This window comes from Aythya fuligula, chromosome 10 (assembly GCF_009819795.1).
Source record: "Aythya fuligula isolate bAytFul2 chromosome 10, bAytFul2.pri, whole genome shotgun sequence".
Classification (NCBI taxonomy): Eukaryota; Metazoa; Chordata; class Aves; order Anseriformes; family Anatidae; genus Aythya; species Aythya fuligula.
Window position 1 is genome coordinate 9,513,422 of NC_045568.1, and position 22,537 is coordinate 9,535,958.

The 22,537-nt window shown below is 46.9% G+C and overlaps 1 protein-coding gene across 1 annotated transcript; it reads right to left on the reverse strand.

The window, feature by feature from the left end:
- Positions 1-6,191: 6,191 nt before the first annotated feature.
- ALAS1 (5'-aminolevulinate synthase 1) lies at positions 6,192-13,341 on the reverse strand. Its single transcript, XM_032194320.1, has 10 exons — positions 13,079-13,341; positions 12,275-12,481; positions 11,182-11,337; positions 10,879-11,101; positions 10,232-10,416; positions 9,453-9,632; positions 9,113-9,277; positions 7,758-8,026; positions 7,126-7,288; positions 6,192-6,575 (listed from the first exon to the last, which is right to left on the reverse strand). The coding sequence occupies exons 1-10, from the start codon at positions 13,275-13,277 to the stop codon at positions 6,415-6,417; spliced, it is 1,908 nt and encodes a 635-aa protein (XP_032050211.1). The 5' UTR covers positions 13,278-13,341; the 3' UTR covers positions 6,192-6,414.
- Between the last annotated feature and the right edge of the window lie 9,196 nt (positions 13,342-22,537).

Here is a 22,537-nt window from a genome sequence, read left to right on the forward strand (position 1 = left end):
CAGCTGCCCCGCTCTCGATGATGCTTGTGGCTGCCTTGGTGGCTCCCCCAGAGGAAGCTGCCCCCCCCAGCCACCCTGTGCTGCTCTTCAGCCCTGCTCCAGCTCCCCAGTGCCTCCCATGCCGGGGTGGCTGTGAAGCCCCTCGGGTCTGAGCTTGGTCCTCGGTGCTGGCAGGACAGAGAGAGGCGGGTTTTAAAGCCTGTTTTTCACAGCCATGCATGCAGATGGTGGGCAGGGGAGGAGGAAGGGCAGCACCTGGCTCTGCTTCCCCTTCTGATCATTCTCTTTAGGTGGAAAAGGATAAGGTGGAAGGCCTTCCATGAGTTTTAGGTCAACTTGACCCTGGAGCAGGGTTACTCTGCCTTTTGGCAGTGTTTGGATCCCTTTATGACCCAACCCAGATCAATTCTTTTCCCTTGGAGGGAGCTGTTACAGCCTGGCCTCAGCCCTGACCCTACTGCCCAGGCTGGGTTAAGGGTGGGGGCCGGCTCTGGTTCCATGGCATCCCTGTAACCTGCACCATCTCCTTGTTCTTCAGCCTCCCCCATTTGCTTCATCCACCTCCCTGTGTTTTACTGGCATGGGGGGGTGGTCTTGGTGTTTGTGGTGTGATCCTGAGCCAGCAGCAGGGGCTGGGGCTGGCCTGACTCTGCCCTGATCCTCAGTTTTGTCATTCCTGGGAGAAACTTCTGGTCCTGGCACCTGTGGGATGGAGGGGATGGACGGACAACTGCAAGGAAACGGGGGGAGGTGGGATAAAGCCCTGAGCCTATCTTCAAAATTCTGTGGGCTACCCCAAATCCTGGTGGGGGGAAGGCTGGCAGCCCTGGCACGTCCCTCAGCAGCTCTGCCCAGCCTGGGGGCTGTCCCCTCTCCCGTTCCTTGCTGGGTTAGGGCACGCTGCACATCCCTGGCCACCAAGGGCTGAGGTCAGTGCTGCAGCTTTGGCTTCGTGAGGGGATTTTGCGGGGGGAATGTGCCTTGCTGCTGGGTACTAGTGAGACCTCAAGAGCTGCCTGCCTTCCCCCCTGCGCTCTCCAGGCACTGGAAACACCGGGGCTGTGCCCCCTGCCCTTCCCTGCTCGCCGGTGAATGTGCCGACGTTGCCTTGACCACGTTGGGGTGCTGGCTGCAGGAGCCGGGGTGCCCTGGCAAGGTGGGGTGTGAAGCCTGGGGGGAGCAGAGCATACTGTACTGAACGCTGTATTTTCTAAAGAATAAAGTATTTTTAAAACAGCCTGCTGCCCTGTCACTCTTTGGGGGCTGCTGGAGTCCCCACATTTGCCCTTGTATCAGGAAGTGAAGCTCCTCTCATGGCTCCAGCTCGGTGGTCTCATCCCCTTGGTCCTCCCCTGTCCCTCTGCAGAGGGAATTGCTCGGGTGCTGCCGGCCCTGAGTGAGCAGCCGTCACCCCCTGCAGCCTCCTGTGGTGCTCAGCCCTGCTTTCCCTTGCCCTGTTTCGTGGGTGCACCCATCCCAAGCAGCTTTTGTGCTGTAAGTTGGGGCTGGGGCAGTCCTTTTGTACCCAACAAACATTTTAATGCTGAATCAGGCCAGGGGGTGCTGAGCTGAGATCAGCTGGGAAGACTGTCTGCATGCATCCAGGACCTCCTGCATGACAGGTCCTCCACCCCAGCCCCGGTCAGAGCTGTGCACTTTTTCCTTTTCATAGTCTCCAGTTCTTATTTCCAGAAGTAGTAAGCTGTCCTCTTGACTCCCCTGTGCATTTTTGGGTAATTCAAATAATGATGGTGTGTCTCCAGTCAGTTGGCTCTGCTCTGGGTGCTTGCTGCATGCTGTGCCCTGGTCATGAACCCTGCACCCCGAGCAGGTTTGCCACCCTGTGTTGATCAGCTGCTGGTGTATGGTGGGGAGGAGGGCTGGCCTCACCCCACCCCAGCTCTTACAGGAACATAGAATGGCTCAGGTTGGAATAGACCTTAAAGATCACCCAGTTCCAACCACCCTGCCATGGGCAGGGACACCACCCACTAGATCAGGTTGCCCAAAGCCCCATCCAGCCTTGCCTTGAACACCTCCAGGGATGGGGCAGCCACAGCTTCTCTGGGCAGCCTGTGCCAGTGCCTCACCGCCCTCTGAGTGAATACCCAGGTCCCTTTGGATGTCATCCCTTCCTTCTGGCGTATCAACCCTACCTCTCAGCTTGGTGTCATCTGCAAACATGCTGGGGGGTGCACTCAATCCCACTGTCTATGTCATTGATAAAGACATTAAACAGCACTGGACCCAGGACTGACCCCCCTACTGACGTGTAGCTGAGAGCTGCCCCTGTAAATACAGAAGTGGGCAGGTCAGGCCCTCAGGAGCACCCACTCAGCTCTTTGTGGGCCTGTCTGTGCTGGGAGAAAAAGCCTTCTTCATCACCTTGTTCACCACAGCAAAAGATGTGCCCCCAAAATACGTCTGCAGGGCAGCAGGGATATGAGAGAGGTGTGGATCTGACGGCATTAATAATGCTATTATTACTATTATTATTCCTGCCTCAATGCCCAGGCAAGGGCTGCTCCTGCCCAGTTGGCCCAAACAGCATCCAGCAGCACAAATGACCACCAGCAGTGACACAAGGACAATGGCATGGCTGGAAATCCCTGTGGGGACTCTGCCCCGTGGTGCTTGTGCCTCGTGGCAGCAGCTCAGGACCAGCAGCGCTGGCCAGGCAGGCACCTGCTGGTGGCTTGCCTTGGAGGGGGCTGCAGCATTAGGGCTGCACCGAGCATCTCCTCCCCACCAGAGGGACTACCTCCAGGCCTAGAAAATGCGTTGGGTTTTCATCACGTGGGATTCGAGGGGCTGGTTTTAGCCCAGTTCCCTGAAGGCGTGACGTTGGTGAGCTTGAGAGGCTGGTTCCCTCCTTCAGCACTGAACCTGCTGGTTATCGTTGCCCACAGCACGCAGCTGGAGGCTGGGCAGGCAGACAAGGCCCCCAGAGCTTTATGAGCAATGAGAGCTCCATGCTGCATGCTCAGCGAGGGGCTTTGGGGCCAGCCAGAGCATGGCACAGCAGGGGCTGGGGGGTTGGTGGGAGCACTGGGACTGTGCAGCAGCCCTGGTGGAGGTGGCAGAGGATGTCAGGGCCTGCTGGCCCAACCACTGCCTCAGTGGTGGGTGCTTTTGTTTGCATTCAGGATGTTTTACTGCATGGCACTGCCTGGAGTTTCTCTCTTATGTAAATAGGTTGAGAAATAAAGGATATGAGATTAAGGCTGTGCAACACACAACTGGATGAATTATTTGCCCCTGTGGGTCCCCAGACAAATCTGAACAGTCTTTACAGCTGCGTTCTTCCTTGCTTACTCTGTCAGGGCTATGGACTATTTGTCCCCAACTTTATGAACATCTTTGACCAGTTATTTTCCAGAAGCCAAACCAGTGCTTACGTAACCATCAGTAGTTATGCAACCCACCATTCAAGCTTTGTTTGCTGGGAAACAATATGTGTTTGTTTATTCATTCTTTGTCCTTTTCAATGGAGAAAATATGTCCTGTGTGCCGTTGGCTCTGTCACTCTTTGCAGTTGTGATGACCATCTCTGCCAGGCTCTTACTGCACTCCGCTTCTACCTTCACACCCTTGCTTAGCAGCACTAGAAGATGTTACCACATGGGATGTGAATGGGTACAGAGGGACTGACTACCATGTGCTGATGCTCATTGTGCTCCTGCCACTGCAACCAATGCTAGTTCTGAACCTTGGGATTCCATTCCCAGCTGCAACTAATTTGGAATTGTGTTTGAGATTTCTGATAGCTGGAGCCCTCTCTGTCTTATTTCTTCTCCCCTGCACCATGAAGGAGTGTGGAGAACCTGCTATGAGAACTAGAAGGAAAAAATCAGCTCTATTAGCTGGTATACAAAATCTGTTGGTCCAAGTTTGAATGCTATCAGTGAAGAAACTAGAAATGCAAGTAACCTTTTACTTTCGGCTTGTGGCTATAGATTAGTCAACACCTCCCCATCCCCATTGCTTACACTACCAGCTCCAAACACCAAAGGTGCATTATGACATTAGGACACTCATCGAGGAAAGGATGATAAAGGATCTTGAAGGACCTGCAGCTCTATAGCTATGTCTCAAGTTACTAATACAACTTAGTATCTAATGAGAGGAGATGTGCAATGGAGCTGCACATTCATGAAGTCTTAGCCGAAAGCTGCTTGTTGCAATGCAAGGAAACCAGGGTGGGGCACTACATTTTCCTTCAAGTAGCTCTGCAGCATGCCTCAGTAAGATCAGGTTAATGTCACAGCAAGTGAAAGCTAATCCCTTCAGAGCAGCAAAGAAACTGCTTGCGTACACCATAATCGGGGGTGGGCTTTAGCAAGCTACTTTATCAACTGCCTTGTTTAGCCATAGACCTAACTTGCCATATTAATCCTAGTGCCTGAGGTCAGGTAGTTCCTGCCCTTCCGCAGGACACTGCGCCAGGCAGAGGCAGTAGGCACTTGCCTGGCTTGTAAATGACTTTTTAAATGGACCCCATTGACTTAGGAATCTAAGTCTTTTGAAAGGAATTCTTTCAGGAAATGCAGTGTCCTTCAGTATATACTTAAAGTAGTGGTGATTGCCAATGGGTGGAGGTGATCTCTTCAGATTGACTACAGTCTAACTCCCAAAAGTGGCTTTGTAATATTACAGTAATATTGCTGCAATATTAACAGCAATAACAGCAATAGCCAGTGCCGGGGGCTTGTTACCTCCTGAAAAGCAAGAGTTGTGCAGTAACTTGAGAAAACTTGCCTGTAGCAGTTAAAGGACATACCACTGCATGAAGAAAGTAGTGCTGTGCTCTGCTGTAGACTTCATGACAGTAGTGTCCTCTCAATACGTGTATTCACCCATGCTGCTACATACATACCTGGAACTACACCCTGATTGAAGTATGCACTTGCTATTCATGAAAGCATTACATAGGCCTGTTACCTAATTGACATACAAATTGTCAGAGGTTGCAAAAGCTGCATTGATATTCTATTACAAGCTGCTTCTCTCAAAGACCTGAATTATTAGGAATTGTTTGCTGATAAGCAGCTTTTCCAGTGAAGGTTATCTTGGGGCACATATGAAAGTAGAACATGCAGCTGGAGTGAACTTGAGCAAGAACTTGGGCAACCACAAACAACCTTGCACCTCCCAGCCATACTATGGTATACAGGTCCTCCCTTCCAAGGATATTACAGTCTTTTTTTTTTTTTTTAACAGGAAAAAACCAGCAGCGTCAAGCAGTCATAAAACACCACTTATTAAATCCCACTGGCAATTTTCCTCTTGAAACAACAGAATGCTTCTCAGGTACAAAAAAGCACCCTGCTGAGCACTCAAGTGGGAGCACCTGTGTGAGACTACCACACACACAGCCAACCAAGAGTAAAGCAGCAGAGGGAGACAGCAGCTAGCACAGCCCCTTCTAAATGCTCTCCTGCTCATACTGCAGTGTATCTTCAGTGAGAACATACTAAGTTAGATATATGCATAATACTGCATCAACGCCTCTGTTAGCTTTAAAGTTCTGTCTAGAGCTCTGGGGCAACCTCTAGAAGCTTGTCTGACCACAAAACCTAAGCACCTAAAACCTAAAATGTATTAATTCTTGGGCTCTTGACAGCTGATTTCTGCTTGCTGCCTGTAGCTGCCTTGGCGAACACTAGATCTGCTTCCCCACCCACCTTGCACAGGCTGTTCTGCTCCCTCTGGCCCCTGGGGAGGCAAGGCCAGTAGCACCCATGTGGTGCCAAAACTGTTGTGAGTGTTGCACCCTTCTATAGCTCATAGGAATGGTTAAGAACATCCTGTCTCAGTTTCAGTGTAGCACTATGTGACCCTTGTTTGTACTGATACAGGTTAAACACCTCCCAACATGTAAGATGCCCTGGGACTGACTAAAACAACAGCCCAGGGATAAGGAATAGTGTTTTACACCACTCGCAGATAGAATTAGGATGTACTTGGAGTGTACCACAGGGCTAGATGCCCACAAAACCCATGTGAAAGAATGGGGAAACAGAGGGGAGCTTAGACATAGGCTTAACAAATTTAAGGTAGAAGTTCCTGAGGAGCTTTAAGTACCTATAAACCTTCCTTTAATAGAAGAACTCATCCCTCACACTACACAAGGAAATGCTACTGAAAGGTTTGGTTTGTACTCATTGAGAAGGCAGTACTTCAGATGAAGGTCAGTGTAGATCACTTTTTATTCCAGGGGATGCCCTTCTAACCAATGACAACTCATCTTACGGAAGCTGAATATGAAAAATAAAAATACAACCAAACAGTGGCTCTAGAAATTTATTTTCAGAGCTTAGTGCTTTAACTATGATTAAAATGCTTATAAGCAATTTAAAAATGCTACCGACTGGGTACTAGAACTAGATGAGAGTAAGATTAACACCATTATTTTCATGCACTGACAGATACTAGTTTGCTCATTCCACTGAAGTAAGATCTTTCCCGTTCACTCATCACTTCAAAATGCAGAGGTCTTCTACAGAAGTTACATTCAGCTGATGAGTGTGGTTTCAGCTCCAGACCAACATCCTTCCATGTAGCCAGCAGTTTTTCTGTTATAAACAGAAAAGTTAAGTCATATAACATCAAAGCACTTCAGAGAAGCAGCACAACAGAAGTGTCAGCATACCTATTCTCCTAGCAAAGAAAACTGTAGGAATTGTCTGACACAATGTGACTGGACCACAGTAAGCCTTAACCTTAAAAACCTATGCTCATACTACCTCTTCTGACAGGATACAAGAGTAACTGCTTCCCCATAAAGATCAGTGTTTAAGACATGTTAAAAGCTCAGCTGAGCACAGCAGATTTCTCTGGACACCCCTCCCCCTCCTAACAAGTAAAAATCGGTTTGGACAATGCAACCAGATCCCCAGAAATGGCTGGGATAGAACCAGCTGTACATAGGACTGCACTGTTCTAGGTCACAGCATGCTGGCTTTCACAGGTCATGCTCAAAGCCAGTTAAGGACAGAAGTGTGCTATGTATGCTGCAGCAGTGGAAAGACATCATCCAGCTGATACAATTTAAATTTGAACTATTTCCTAGTCTTTAGGATTGAGAGTGCATAGACAGCCCAGAGTTTCCACTGCACCACTCACCAAGAAAATAACTCATCATCTGAGGGGTATGGTGAGGTGTAGGGGCAATACGTAGCAGCTCTTCTCCACGGGGGACTGTGGGGTAGTTGATTGCTTGGACATAGATGCTGTGTTGGCTCATTAGCCTGTCACAGATCTCTGTATTTTTAGCAGCATCTGCAACCTGAAATTCAAAATCAAAAAATTAAGATTAATGAAAACATGTAAGGTAGCAGAGTTGTCAGCCCAACTTTACCAGCCACATGAGTCAAGCACAAATAGGCTTCCTTGTGCCCGCTAAACAGAACATGCATCAAAGACTAAAAACTTTTACTCTAGTGCCCTCCAGGCCTAAGCAGGTAACTGTTAATACCTGAACTCCTTTTTACTGGCTTATTACCATTATCTTTGACTTCTCTACAGTGTTAGATAGGGTTTTGTACACTACCATTGTGCTTTACAACATTTTTATCAGGCAGAAGTCCACTTAATCCCAGCTTTATTTAGACAAGGAAGGTAAGCCAGACTCCTAGCACATCACTGCAGAACACTATGGCAGGTTTGAACTGTGTGAATGTTTATTAACACCTGGAAACAATGTGATCATAGCCATGAAAACAGGCACCATGGTCTTGAGATATCCTAGTACTCACCCTTACTGGAATGATGTGACTTGGGCAGTGCACCACAGGAAGCCCTGCATCCATCAGCATTTGCCTCATAAGCTTCACATTGCGCTGGTGCTGGCGCCTCAGCACTTGCCCCTCTGCACTTTTCAGAGTTCGGACAGATTCAAGGGCACCAGCTAAGAGCATGGGTGGCAGGGATGTTGTGAAGATAAAGCCAGCAGCATATGAACGAACAGTGTCTATCAGGGAGCTTGTACTGGAGATGTATCCTCCTACACAACCAAATGCTTTGCCTAAAAAAAAAAAAATAGAAAAGTAAATCATCCCAACTTACTCCTTCCACCCATTAGAACAACTCGAAGTATTACAGCCTTACTTCATTTTCACTTATGAGTTATTTTGACAACATTAAGTACACAGCAGGCAACAGTTCCAGCCCCCCCCCAGTCTTGTATTTACTCAGCACATGTTGCAGCTTTGTTTTTAAAACCAATCCCAGTAACAATTGGGCTAGTTATTACATAGCAAGCACAGCTCAAGATCATCTCAAACATTCAAATTCTGATCTTGAGGAAGAACTTAAGTACAATCATCAAGCACAGAGTTCTGTGGTGACCCTAGAAGATCAACACTAAGTCTCTCAGCAGATTTAAAGTAATCTGTTCCAGAGAGGCTAGAAATAGCCTACGCTCCTAAGGAGCACATGTTGTTACTGTGGTGAATACAGGTCCCCCTTTTCCAGATAAGGGGGGAATGCTCAGGTACCAGAACCAAGCAACAAATGAAAACATGGTGTCTGGTGAGGAATTGTATTAGGCTGTGACAAGTCAGTAAGAGTGTAAGACATTAGCTTTCCTGGTAAGTTATATGTTCAGGAAGCTATTTAGAAAAACCTTTCTAATTTGCAGCAGTAAACTTACACCCAAGCCTGCATTCTACTTTGATAATAGCAGTTGCTTCAGTTCTTGCCAAGTCTTTTTATGTAACTCCCCATCTCAGGTTTCTGGATTAGGAGCACTCCATTTCATATAAAAGAACCAAGTACTACTAAGTATAGAGTACTACCTTACTATCTTTCTCACCTGAATTTTCTCAGGACTTGTCCAATATGCTACAAAAGGATTTTTTTTGCTAGCTTGTTAAAGTAAAAATGCTGCCTTTGCTGATTAGTAAGGCAAGGTAAGTAGCTTAAATACTTTCCAAAATGCAGGACATACTTAAATCCTTTGGGCTTTCTGAAAAACACTAACCCCCCCATAAATCCTTAGCAAGTTCATTTCAATAGACTGATTTTGAGTTAACCCACTTAATTCAGCTGCTCAGAAGCTTTACTGCCTTAGAACACATAAGCTGCTGTGAAACCACCAGGCCAGGCATACCAAGCGTTCCAGAGATGATGTCCATCTTGTGCATGATTCCATCCCGGTCTCCGATACCGCCACCTCGAGCTCCATACAGCCCCACAGCATGCACTTCGTCCACAAAAGTGATTGCTCCATGTTCGTGGGCCACATCACACAGCTCTTCCAGGGGGCAGACAGCACCTACAGACAAAAGCACCAACAGGCAGTTTAGGATTCCCTGTATAAACATTCCTTGGATAAACATTGGGCTAAAATGCTGTAAGGGTTTAACTAAAAGAAACACTTTTAGACCCAAAACACAGATGATTTGAGTACTGACTGCACTGGAAGGAGAGAGGAGTCTATGCCACCTTACCATCCATTGAGTGCACAGTTTCAAATGCAACAATTTTAGGGGTAGATGGATCAGACTTCTTCAATAGCTCTCGAAGATGGCTGACATCATTATGGCGAAATATGTGCTTCGGTACCCTGCTGTTTCGAATCCCCTGGATCATGGAGGCATGGTTTCCAGAATCAGAGTAGATCTCACAGCCTGAGGGAACAATCCAGTTACAAGTCAAGTACAGAAAGCACTGGCTAATTCCCAGCATCATTTCACATACAGTAAGTGCTCAAGCAGCACAAGAAAGTTCTCTTGACCAGAGGAAAAATTTAAAAATTGTAAGGCAAAAATATTATTTAAGGCTTGTTTTGTGTCTAAACCAATAGAAACTTGAGCCTAAAGAAATGCAGAGGGTTCTTCCAAGTCCTTAACACTTTATGTAACAACTTCTGAAGTTAAAGCAAACCTGCCCTGAACTACATCAGAGGGAGAGAAATTCACACCCTCAGGTAAGGATACTACATCCCTGCTGCCTCATTTTCAGGTAGAATTCAAGTGAAAGTAGAAGACCCAGTGCTTTTTGCTCTATTCCCTCTGCAGTTCACAGCAACCTATTCAGCCTCAGTAGGCTACAACTATGACTTGCAATAGCTGCACAGAATTTATAGCATTTAAACAAAATAGACTCTTCTGGTTGAGTAGGATGAATCACCCCCCACACACACTTTGGGTGGCCATTTGCAAAATGTACTCCCAATTGCTCAGTGTGGGTTTTTGTGGTAAATACAAGATGCACTTTGAGATCTCACCTGGCAGCATTTTAGCTAGAGTGAAGAGGGTGGAATCATTGGCTACAAAACAGGAGGAGAACAACAGTGCTGCATCTTTTCCATGAAGATCAGCTAGTTCTTTCTCCAAATCAACATGAAATTTGCTTGTTCCCGAAATATTTCTTGTGCCTCCTGCTCCAGCACCATGTTGTTTCAGTGTATCCCTACAAAGGGCCCAAATAAAGACAGTGTTACTGAACACCACAGATGGATAGCAGGATCATAGCTCAAGACAGTCTAGTACCTAATTAGTATTGTCTTAGAATGGAACTGGCTGTCAAAAGCTGCTGTTAGTTTTAAGGTCTTAAGCAACCAGCACAACTGAGGGGTTCAATAAGCTAAGGAAACAGTACAGCTACAATATACCATCCAGTTTATACAGTAGTATTCAGAAGTTTGAGGAAAAAAATCAAGTGAGGTCACAGAATAGCAAGTAAATAGCATTTTGTTCTACAGCAGCAGTAATTTATCTACTCTAGCTCAAGAGGAGCTTGATTATAACAAGAACAACACTAGAAGCAGGTTATGTAGCTTAGTGCAGAGGTCAGTTCTTCAGATATCTTCCTACAAAAGCTTCTGCAGAGCACCCTAGGCTTGTAAATGACCCTTAATATGGCACTACTCACATCACTGCTCCACACACACGGGGATGACGACTCATGCCCAGGTAGTCATTGCTGCACCAGACGGACACCTCCTTCTTGGTGATCAGAGAATCCGAGTAGTCATCTGCCATGGGAAAGATCTGTGCCTTTCGGTTCACTGTTTTGAACACTCGATAGGTATGATCTTTCTTCTTTTCATCTATCTTTCTCTCAAAGAACTGATCATACTGGAAGGTTGATACAGCTGAAATGAGACAGACTTCAGCACACAGGAAAAAAGTCACAAGGGATCAGGTCTGTGAGGGTTTTGCTGTGTTATCTTACATTTTGGCAAGTTATCCTGAAGCAGATGAGACACGCTCTCAGGTCTTTGCTTCAGCATAATATCCTTAAACCTCTTGAGCAATCCATTCTGCTCTTCTCCCTCTTTCTCAGTGTTCCTCGCTGGGGAAGTAGTTGTTACATTGGCAAATTCTTTACCTACAGACATCAATGAATTATGGTGAGCTAATCGGTTTAAAATAGAGGTTTTTCAGTTGAGTTCAGCACTGCAGCATTTTAAGTAGCTTAACTCTTCATTCTTTAGAAAGCACATACCTGAATCTAAAGGCTCCTGCTGGGATCAGCTACAGCATCTGCTTCTAACTTTGCATTGTACGAGACAAAAGGAAAATCTTTCTAATCAATGACAACATTCAATGTAATTATCTTATAACACAATTGATTCATCATGACTCAGAAACCCTCCCTATAGAGCTACAGCACTCATCTGAAAGTCAGTAGATAGGTAACTGAAGGCAGAATTAAGGTTGGCAGCTTCCTTTCCATTCTAGTACTTTGTTCTGCTAAAAAATCAAAAAAGAAAACAGGCTTCCTTTCTGAGGCAGACAGCAAGGATTTACAAATACGGGTGAAAAGTTCCTTCATTTGAAGGACAGCCCTTTTACATCAGATTGCAAGCCAGCCTGTAACACTCTGTAGTTCCATAAACCAAAAGCCAGTTAGTTGCTTGCTTGCTTTCCAGCTTGGATTCGTTCTGCTATTTGTGCAACACCCTGACAGTGTTTCTTCTGTCTCTGGATATACCACCCTCATTTACACCAGCACCCTAGTAAGGCTCTCTTCAATCCCAAGCCCCTGCTTTGGGAGCACAAATAGCTTGATTCACACATTTAGAAACAGGGCATCAAAATACGGTCTAAAGAATTCTTGCCTCAAGATTACTGAGGGCAATCACTGCACAACACTGCAGGTACGCCATTAACACATGCATTCCTCACCAAGTTTTTACTGCAATTTATCGTAACCCTACCCACATAGGGTAAGCAGCGACTGTCAGACTTGGCACGCAACAGAGGAAAGTCAAGCACCAAAGGTTCGAGGAAGGAACGAGCACTTTGGCACACACAACACATACCTTTTCTGTCCGCCTGCATTTCCTTCACATCCTCTTGAAGTTCAATGCTGGCTTTGCAGAAGACATTGCTGTTCTTGTGGCTCATCTGAGCTGCCAGGAATGGGCATTTCATAGCAGAGGTATGGCCAGCAGCAGCAGGCGGGTGGCCAGCAGGTGGCTGGGATCCATCTGTATTCTGTTGGGCCGCATCTTTGGCATTTTTACCCTCTGAGGAAGGCACAGAAAGGGAAGCACTTCAGTTTCAATTTTTTAATAGCGACTTGAGCTTTCCTAACCACTATTCCAGCAAATCATTTAGCACAAGCCACTAAGAATTATTTAGCCAAGTGTTCACATCTTATTTATACAAGAATGAACACTCAATGGGCACCTGATTTAAGATCCCTCATGCAGCAATGCACCCTTCTCAGGATAAAAATTTCTCCTTCATCTCAAAAGGGCAGATTTTGATTTTGAAGGCTTGTTTCCTGCCACCCCTTTGCTGCCTTAGCTCTTTGTCCTTAGTGCCAGGGACAGAGTGCCCCGAGGCACGGTACCAAGTCCAACGAAAAGCCGCTCGAGCGTGAGCAAGGCCCGTGGCCTCGCCGTCACCACGCCGGAGCTGCCCATCCCTGATCTCGCAGACAAGCCCACAGCACCCTCGTTTAATCACCGCGGGCATTAAGCAACCCTTATCGAGAAAACTGCCCCTTCCAGAAGCTTCTCCCGCTGCCGTTCAAGGGCAGCTCGGCCTCTCCGCGCCCACAGGGCCCAGATCTCGGCCCTAAGAGGCTCCGCCTGCCCCGGGCGCAGGCCGCTACTCACCCGGCTGGGCCGCGGGGGTCTCCCCCGCCTGCTGCCCGCGGGCGGCGGAGCACGCTAGGCCTCGGGCGGCGGCCGGGGGCGCCGCCTCCATCATCTTGGGGCAGTGCTGGGCGTAGAGCAGCAGCGAGGGCCCGGCCTTCTGCAGGAAGGCCTGCGAGACGCGGGCCAGGAACGGGCAGCGCCGCACCACCGCCTCCATCCTCGTCGCCTCAGCTTCTCCCCGTCGCCTCAGCTGGCAGCCCGGAAGTGACGCAGCCGCCCGCCCGGCAACAACGCCCGCTCGGCGGCCCCGCCGCTGCCCCTTATATAGCCCCGCCCGGCGCCGCGCAGGCGCGCTGCGGCCAACCCGCTGCCTGCGCCCTCAGAGCGCAAGCGCGGGAACGCGTGGGGCGGGGCGTCCTAAGGGGGTGGGGGCGGGGCCTGGGGGAGCTGTGAGGGGGTCGTGAGGGGGCCGTGAGGGGGAAGCGCCTTCGCTTCACAGAACCACAGAATCCCAAAATCCCAGAATCCCAGAACCACAGAATCCCAAAATCATAGAATCCCAGAATCACAGAACCACAGAATCCCAAAATCATAGAATCCCAGAATCACAGAACCACAGAATCCCAAAATCCCAGAATCACAGAACCCCAGAATCACAGAATCACAAAATCCCAGAACCACAGAACTCCAGAATCCCAAAATCACAGAATCACACAACCAAAGAATCCCAGAATCACAGAATCACCTAGGTTGGAAGAGACCTCCACGATCCCCTAGTCCAACCTCTGACCTAACTAACCATTCCTACACTAAACCATATCACTGAGCTCTACATCTAAACGTCTTTAAAGACCTCCAGGGATGGTGACTTCCCTGGGCAACCCATCCCAATGCCTCACAACCCTTTCCATAAAGAAAAAAGCCTGGCTTCTGGCCCTGTGGCTGGCTCTCAGGTGCCATTAGTGGAAACCCAGTGCCTCCGATGTCCCCTGGTGCCTGTCCCCCCTTCCCCACAGAGCCCTCAAGCAGCCAGGGGGCTCGCTGGTGGCGGCAGGACCCCAGCCCTCGCCGTTCCCCTGGCAGAGATGCTCAGGCTGCCTCATTTTTGAGGCACAGTGCCAACGGTCAGGGTTTGGGGGTTAATAATGCCCTCGTGGAAATGGCAGCAGCAAAACAAAGTCAAATCTTGCATCCTCTGGTTTGCAGTGAATGTTGAAGTTTATCTTTTTTTTTTTTTTTTTTTTTTTTTTTTTAGAATATCTACAAGTGGGTAGTGATAAAAGGACCTCCCTTGATAAATCTGGCTATCCAAGCTGCCATAGTGCTAATTCCCGTAAGGGATATGCTAACTTTGAAGAAGAGAGAAGGAAGATGATGCATTTCCCTCCCCCCCATCTTGCGAAATAATAATTTTACGGAAGACAGGATTCGGGCAGAGTGCTGCCAGGCCCAGCCTCACATACCTCTTACCCAGGCAGGAGCCGGATCTAGGGCCCTTTCAGACAATGTACTTTTTGTAACAGGTACAGAGGTTTGAAGAGGAAAAGCTCACTTTTACTTGACAAGTATCTCAGAAGTAACATAGCTGTTAGAAGGCACTCATAGTACAGTGATGGGGGAAACACAAAACTGACATAGAACTCGCTGCTCAACTGAAGTTTGGGTACAAAAGACACACAGAAAGCACTGGTCAGTATTTGCATGCTGCAGATTAATCTTTAGACAGCTCCTGTGTAGGAAGGCAGGGGGAAGACTAGCAGGATATTTGCCTGGCCCTCCTCTCTTTGTTACTGACTTGCTTGGAGGGTGCTGGTCACAATATGTAAACATAGTCTAAGTAAATAGATCCAGAGGAAGGCAAGCTTCACAAATGCTGTTCAATAACAGGCTTGCTGTCAACTTCAGCTCATTGCTAAACTCTGGATTAAGAAAGGGAACGGAATTCTCCCCTTTTCATGCAGCCCTGAGGAAGTAGGAGACCTTACAAGGCAGAGGCATGGGACTGGGCTGAATGATTTTTTTAACCACAGTTTGCTCGTTGCTTATTAGGAATCTGTGGCATTGTTTAATAAGTCTTGATGAAGACTTAAGAAGTCAAGAAGTCTTGATCTTAAACAACTCATTATTCCAACAACATAATGCAGAAGTTACATTAAGCAATAAGCTTTCTTTCATCAGTGAGCATCATTAAACTAAAAAATAAATAAATAAAACAACATAAAACAGTTTTATTTTGCTCTGTAAATAAATGATTGAACTACAGCTATGGCATTTGACCTCAGTCTGTATAGTGGTTGTGTTAACAGGAGTCTTGGTCACCTGGTAACACAAGGACGAGGCTTCAATTTATTAGTGTAGCTTGGTCATGGAGAGTGCTCTCCTTTTGTAACTGGCTTTCAGTTAGTGTTACATGCCTTAGCTATTTGCATTTTGCAAAATACAATAGTCAAGCACTTCAAATTTAGAAATACCTAATCTGTGTTTCAGATTACCACTCTTCCATGGTCAGCCATCAACATCTGTCTCCCTACCCTGAATCTTTGAATCACATCACTTATTTTTCAAAATGAGGAAACATCACAGAATTCTACTGTGCAGATATCTGGTGAGTGTTCATAGAGCAGAGTTGTCTCTGAACCTAAGATTTAGGATCTAGGATTAATTTGTGTTTTAACAACAGAAATCAAGTCATATAAGCTTAATTTACAGTATGTTGACGGTATTTTTCTTTCTCCTCCCACTCCTCCCATATTCAGTAATCATGATGCTTGACTTAGGAGGGGCAGAGGGAATACTTGTTTCATTGTAAGATGCACCGGAGAGGTGTTGTGCAAGTACGCTGGCAGAGGACTGCAGCAGAGCACAGAGCTCATCGCTTGTGGACACCTGCCACAGCAGGTTCAATCCCACAAAAATCTGATAATGCTTCTTTATCCTGATTATCTTAATAGCAGCACCTTAGCATGTTGCAAGGCTGAGAGATGAAGTAAATTAGTCTGTTCTGTTGCTGGAATTCAGAAATTTCTGGTTTTGCATTCAGAAGTGTACACATCAAGTAGGAAGCCTGAAGAACATCTGCTTTTTACTCAAACTTAATTCAAGGTTGGAAGCTGAAACAGTGACCTTGGCTACAATACAGAAACCTCCAAGTGAAGCAGAGCTCTCGGCTTTCCTGTCAGACTTCCCTGCAATCTGCACTATTAATCAGATGCCATAATAACACTTCTTTAGAGCTTGGTTTGGTGAATTTATTTAACCTTGTAAGTGACAGGAGTTGCACTGAGCTAAACAGCAGTGGAATGCCATTAAGTTGACCCTGATCTTGGAGAGTTGCTGAAGGAACATGTCGTTGTCAGTGCACAGAGATGATTGTGAGCTCTGGGACCAACAAAATGGGGGAAAATCAGGGGAAAAGGGTGTCTTCTCAACAATCCTGGAGTATTGCCAGAGTTTTTATGTTGGAAGTAAAGTAAATACTAATAGAGCTGCCATTAACTACAATTTCTTAGGGTTTCAGTGGGTTAAATGGTATTTTATTGCTGCAACATATTACTGTCATCCCACAGGGCTAAGGAAAAACTAGCTTGGACTGCCACACAAACACCTTTTTCCATAGTCCAATAAGGAGGAGCCACAAAACAGGCAACACCATTTTGACTGACTGGCGAATAGGGAGCCCATCCTGGGAGAGAGAGGAGCTGGTCAGGGGGAGCTGACAGGTATGGCAGGCAGGGGAGATGGAACAGCTGCCTCTGAAAGGATGGAGCAGCATGTCATAGTGCAGGAAAAATATTTAAGCTGCAGGGATAGCACTGGTGTGAGAACAAACTTACTCAACTGACCTTCAAAAAGTTTGGGTTGGAAACTGGGTAGTTCCTGGCTGTAAGCATGTTTCAGAGCAGCCTTCTGGGAAGAGCCCCTGAGGTTCTGTGCACCAGCTGGCTTCAGAGGAAGATGGATCTGTGGGGTAGGTCAGGGGAAGGGCTCAGCCCCCCCGAGAGTCTCTGCTGATTTTATCTTTTTTAAGCCCATTCCATTCTGATGATTTGTCCATTTCTTTGCTAAATAAGTTGCAAGAGGGGGAAAAAAGGTTAAATTCCAGCAATTTGGGAGATGGATGAGAAGCCATAGAAAGTGTTTCCCATATTGAAATTTAAATGGAAAAAGAAAAAATCCCCTACCACAGGGGTTTTCTGCAGTTGTCCATGAATAATTGCTGTGGAAGATGGTCTCTTTTCATGCTACTGGTTTATCAGGGAGGCTCGAGTAGAAGGTACCTTCAGTACTTCCCTCCCATTCTTCATATCTTGGGTAAGTTTTCCAAGTATTCCTGGAAGCAAAATGTGATGCACAGGTGTGTAACCTTCACTCAGTCTCACATCTGTCAGCAGCTAGCTCCTTTCTTGGAATTTTAAGGGATTTTATGCTTTTAAGGGAGCATTTAGGTACTTCATGAGAAATGCAAGAGTCAAAGCCCCTCTATACCCAGCTTGTCCAAATGAAAGCACGTAACATTAGCAACATTTTGCCCACTTCTCAACTCAGATGCACACATTCCTTATTTTTTCCCACCCAGTCAGTGTCACGAGAGGGCAAGACAGAAAAACAATCTTCCTCCCCACGCACAAGCCACTGTCTATATTGAGAGCTGAATCTTCTAAGGGAGTGGATATGAACTTGACATCTGGATTTAATCCAGACTCAAATTCCAGGCTTAGATCTGAGAATTTTCATCTCCAGTGCTGAGACCAGCATTTCTTAGAATTTACTTTACCTTTTAAGGCAAAACTTTAGAGTTGCAAGAGTAGCATAGCAGCAATTCCTCCCATGCTGAATTTCTTTAGCAGATTTTCCTCATTTGAATCCAGTGCCCTCCATGTCTTTCTCACGTGACGGAAATCTCATTTCTCTCTAGGACCCTGTGACCACCAGAGAATTCAATCTGCCTGGAGGAGCTATTGAATGCTGAGGCAACCATGATCTGTCGAGTGACTGAGCAGCACTCCTGCTTTATAGGCACAGGTGAGGCAAGCTTCTTACCCCATCTCATGCAAACAAGCACCAAGCTGTTTTTCTCACCAGTGTGCTGAATGGCTTTTAAAATTGATGATCGGCCTGTGAGCCCTCACAGGGCATCGGGTCAGGGCATTTTTGCCCGTTTGCCAAGCCCCATGGAATTCCCGTGAATGTGGAGGGGTTCAGTCACTTGGTAAAGTCCCATTACAGGGGCATGACTCACGCTCCGCTGGGACAGCAGAAGCTGATACCTTCCTCTTACAGGTACCCTGCCCTTCTGCTGCAGGGCACCACTCCCTCGTGGGGGCTGCTGCAAGTTAGAGCCTAGCTGATTTATCTTGATTCCAGAATATCTCCTTGACTTCACTCAAGTTGCTTCAGATTTGGAAATCTGAAAGAGTCTCGTTTTTATCCTGCATCCTCAAGTTTGTCTAGCTTTGTGCAGTACGCAGCAGGAACTCATATACAGCTCTTTCCATCTGCTGTGAGCTTTGCCTCACATTTGCCCTCATTCTCTTGTTTGCTCCTCTCTCACCTACCAGCAAGGCTAGTTATTGAGATTTGTTTCAGCACTTTTGTTATGCACCTGGTATTTTAATTTCTTCTGCAAGAATCAACATTTCAATGAAGTAAAGAGTAGAAGCATATCAGAACAGGATACCTGCTGATGACATGATAAAGTGAGGGAAAACCCCTCCTGACTAGCCCCAACCCATGAGTTCCTGAGTGTGGGTCATCCCATGAATGAGCATACACTGAGGCAACAGGACTTTTCCATTACCTGCTTGGCTTTTCCTCTTGTCCAGTGTCGGATATTGCTTGTCTTGAAATTGTCTGAAGAACTGCCTTGGAGAAAGCAAGCAATAACCAAAGGGAAGTGTAAAGCAGTTTCGATCTTTTATTGTTTCCATCAATGGCCAGGAAATCTTTATAATTACGAAATTAGTTGTTACATTCAATTGTTAGTAATATAAGTTGTTATAGCTGTATAATTAATTTGAATTAGCTTCTTGAAAGAAAGAATCCAAAGGGTGATAGAAAGTGGAGAGCCGAAGGATGCCTCACTAAGTGGGGATGTTCCAGAGATCAAAAAATAGCACAAATGTGTATGGGAGCACAAAAGTCACAGGGCCAAACCCACTCCTATGAGTGGGAGAAAAGTCTGTGCAATGCCCTAGCCTGCAGAAATGTGGAAGGATGAGCTTGGTGTCCAGCCCCTTTCTCTGCAAATCTTTTCATCTCCCAGTGTGTTGGTGCCTGCTGCCCATGAGACTTCTCTGCTGTGTTGCAATAGCTCTTGTTGCTTAACCTTTGAGGTGCAAGACTTATTTTTCCCCCCCACGTTCTAAAGATTACAGATAAGGATAGAGGACATCAGTAAGTTATTAAAATGATAAGAGTGTCAGCAATAGATGAGAATGAGCCAGTGCTGAATATCAAGAAAGGAAATTAGTATCTTATAACTCCAAATTGTGAGCGGCAGACCAGAAAACCTTTACAATGTATTCGGGTTACTGGAGTACAGCAGGCTTCCATTCCTCATTTGACTTTGTCCTGAACTCTTCAAAAAGCTGGCAAATGCTCTATTTGCACTGTCTCACAAATAACCTAAGTCACGCAAAGCTCTGGGCTCTGCTTTCAAGGCTCCTGGGCCAATCTGCCTGCCAAACAGCAGAGGCAGTACCAGGAGGAATACGAGTGAAGAGCAGCCAGGAGAGCTGGGGATGGGAGTTTCCTGGGGTACTGTGACCTAGCTGGCAGCCTCTTCTGCATGTGGGTTATTTGACTTGATGTATTTGCAGCAGATTTGAACACCATTTCAGCTTAGATCTATGACATTAGGTGGCTTAGAGGAACAAACTTTTGAAGTCTCTGACTTGATGTGCTGAGTCTTGTCAGGTATTGGCCTGGGGTGGTGGTAATGGTTGGAAAAGGTTTAACGTGTTGTTCTTGTATCTCCAGGGGACATGGTAGATAACATGGAGCCTCCAATGTCTTTCAGGAATTTCTTCACCTCACAGGTGAGGTTCACCTGGTTTCTCTTATAACTGTGCATTCCCCCAGCCCTTGTCAAGGAAGATTAAAGCTGATTCTAAGAAATGTCCTAGAAAGAGATGGAAATGCAAAGACTGTAAAACGAAGAAGTTAAAAGGGATCAGATATGCAATTAAGACTGAAATGTTGAAAATCAAAACACAGGGTTAAGTAATTTTCTTTACTTCCATGCCCAGTTTCTCATGTTGAATTGAATGCAGGATCAAACCAAGGGAGGGTGGAGAGTTGCTGTGTGTTGCTGGCTTAGCATTAGTGACGGATCATTTGATCGACCTTTGTGCTGTGGTTTTATATAGAGCTCTGTTTACCCTAGGGAACTTTAATATACATTAGAAAATCTATTCTCTTCAGAGAGAAGAGTCTCTCGCAGGTTACAGCACTTTGCCCAAAGATTCCTGCAGCCATCCCATGAGCTTCTAGCTCTTGGTCTAGTGACCCAATGTGACAGTGACCTTGTTTTCATGGATCGACCCCTCAGCAGTGTGGTCTCCCACCAAGCTGCACTTGGATCAGAGCACGTACAGGGATGGTACATATGGCTGGAGCTCAGTTGCTCTGCTATTCAAAGTTTCTTTGGGTAGAAATACTGTTTTATGTTTACCTGGCAACTTTTCTACCTGCTACGTGTTCTGGTTTAATCATATGCAGTTACATCTGATCCCTGGTGTGCTGTCAGATGTGCACGTTGCTGCACGCAGTGCCTTTGAGGGTGGTAGTGAGCACAAGTGACACCTTAATAAGGGTCTCTGGAGACACGGCTTCAGTACTAAGCTGCCCCCATCTAACACCTTTTGCTAGTTTATGCCTTATTAGTCACCCATTGCTTCTTTGAAAACGTTGTTTTTAATACTCCTGCTCTGGGCTGAGTTCTCAGAAGCCCTGTTATGTTTTGCTGATGGTGGCTGCCTTTTCATTGCCCAGGTGGGAGAAGTGGGACTTGAAAACCCAATCAGCATTATCTGAGCTTATCTGCTTGTGATGGGGGGACTTAAGCAGATCAAGACATTAATATTAATCATGTGTAGATGCAAAACACAGGCTCTGGAGGCAGAACAGATCACAGGCACCTGGGCAATTCTCCCAGGTATCAGCCACCTGAACCTATGTGCACAGCCACCTCGCAGGAGATGGTCTCCAGGAGGTGCACAGCACCCAGAGGCGTGGGGAGAAGAGTGGGGTGACAGAGTATGCACAGCACAGGGAGCTGGGGCTTGGGACTTGGTAAAGCTCCTTTGTTGGAGCCAATCTCTGCCTGCCCCTGGGCTGGTTTTTCTCCAAGCATTCTCCTGTTTCATGGCTTATATCAGTGTGGTTTGTGTGGTGGCTGGTGAAGAGGCTGCCTTCCTTTCCTCAGGGGCAATAGGGAGAGCCCGGTGCGTCTGCTGGCTGAGCACAAGTTGGGCAAAGCAGTCACTGCTGCCAAACAGGATTTTGTCCCCATGCCTCCGGGGGTTAGGCTAGGGTATGACGTTCCCCCTGGCCTGTTCGTGTGCTTAATGAGCTGACTTATCTGCCATCTTCCCCATGGCAGATGGGGGCTCTTCAGGATTAATTAAGGATCATAAGTGTGACCTAGTTACCAAGCTGCTGCTACTGTTACCGAAGCTCCGGGAACCGTCAGGCTGCGAGAGCTTCTTTCCCTTCTCTGCTCTGGTTACCCGCTTGCTCTGTCCTTCTGGGACCGTTGCTGAGCCCCAGGTGGGATCGTGTTGCACCCGTTTCAGTAACAGATAATCTCCCCTGACTGTTGGGTAGGGAGCTGCAAGCTTCCTGCAAGCTGCACACCAGCCCGGAGGGGAGACTAGGGATGCTGGCCTACATCTTGCAGTGTTTTCTCCTGTTTGGGGGGGCTGAAAGTGGGGAGAGATCAGCTGCAAGATTAGGGAGAGCAGTGCTGAAGACAATGGCTTGGGATGGTCTGGTTCTGTGCCTGAAACCATGCTGAAGGGATATCCCAAGGTCTTCCTTCCTCAAGGATCCTCAATTCCTTCTCATTTCCAGCTTACACTTCACTGCAGCAACCCTGTAGGAATGCTTTCTGCAAAGGAGCAGAAATGACTAGAGAATGAGAAGCAAATTAAGTTCAGGCTCTTCTAATGCTATTTGTTGCCTGCCTGAATTTCAGCCAAGGCAGTGTTCTGTTTGGGAATGACTCAGTCCTGTATCCCTGTGGTTCACTGCTATGAGACCCTTCCTCCAGCTGGGGATGGGTTGCACCATGAGGACCATTACAGCAACCTGTCCCCTCCACATCTTCCTGCTCTCTCCTTCCCTCCCTTTGCTGCTTGTTCAATGAGTTTGCCTTGCACAGCGGGTTGAATCTCGAGCAGTAAGGCCACTGCATGGGCTCGCAGCCATGTGCACAGGGGCTGCACGTGGCGCATTTGCTACCCATGTGAGGATGGC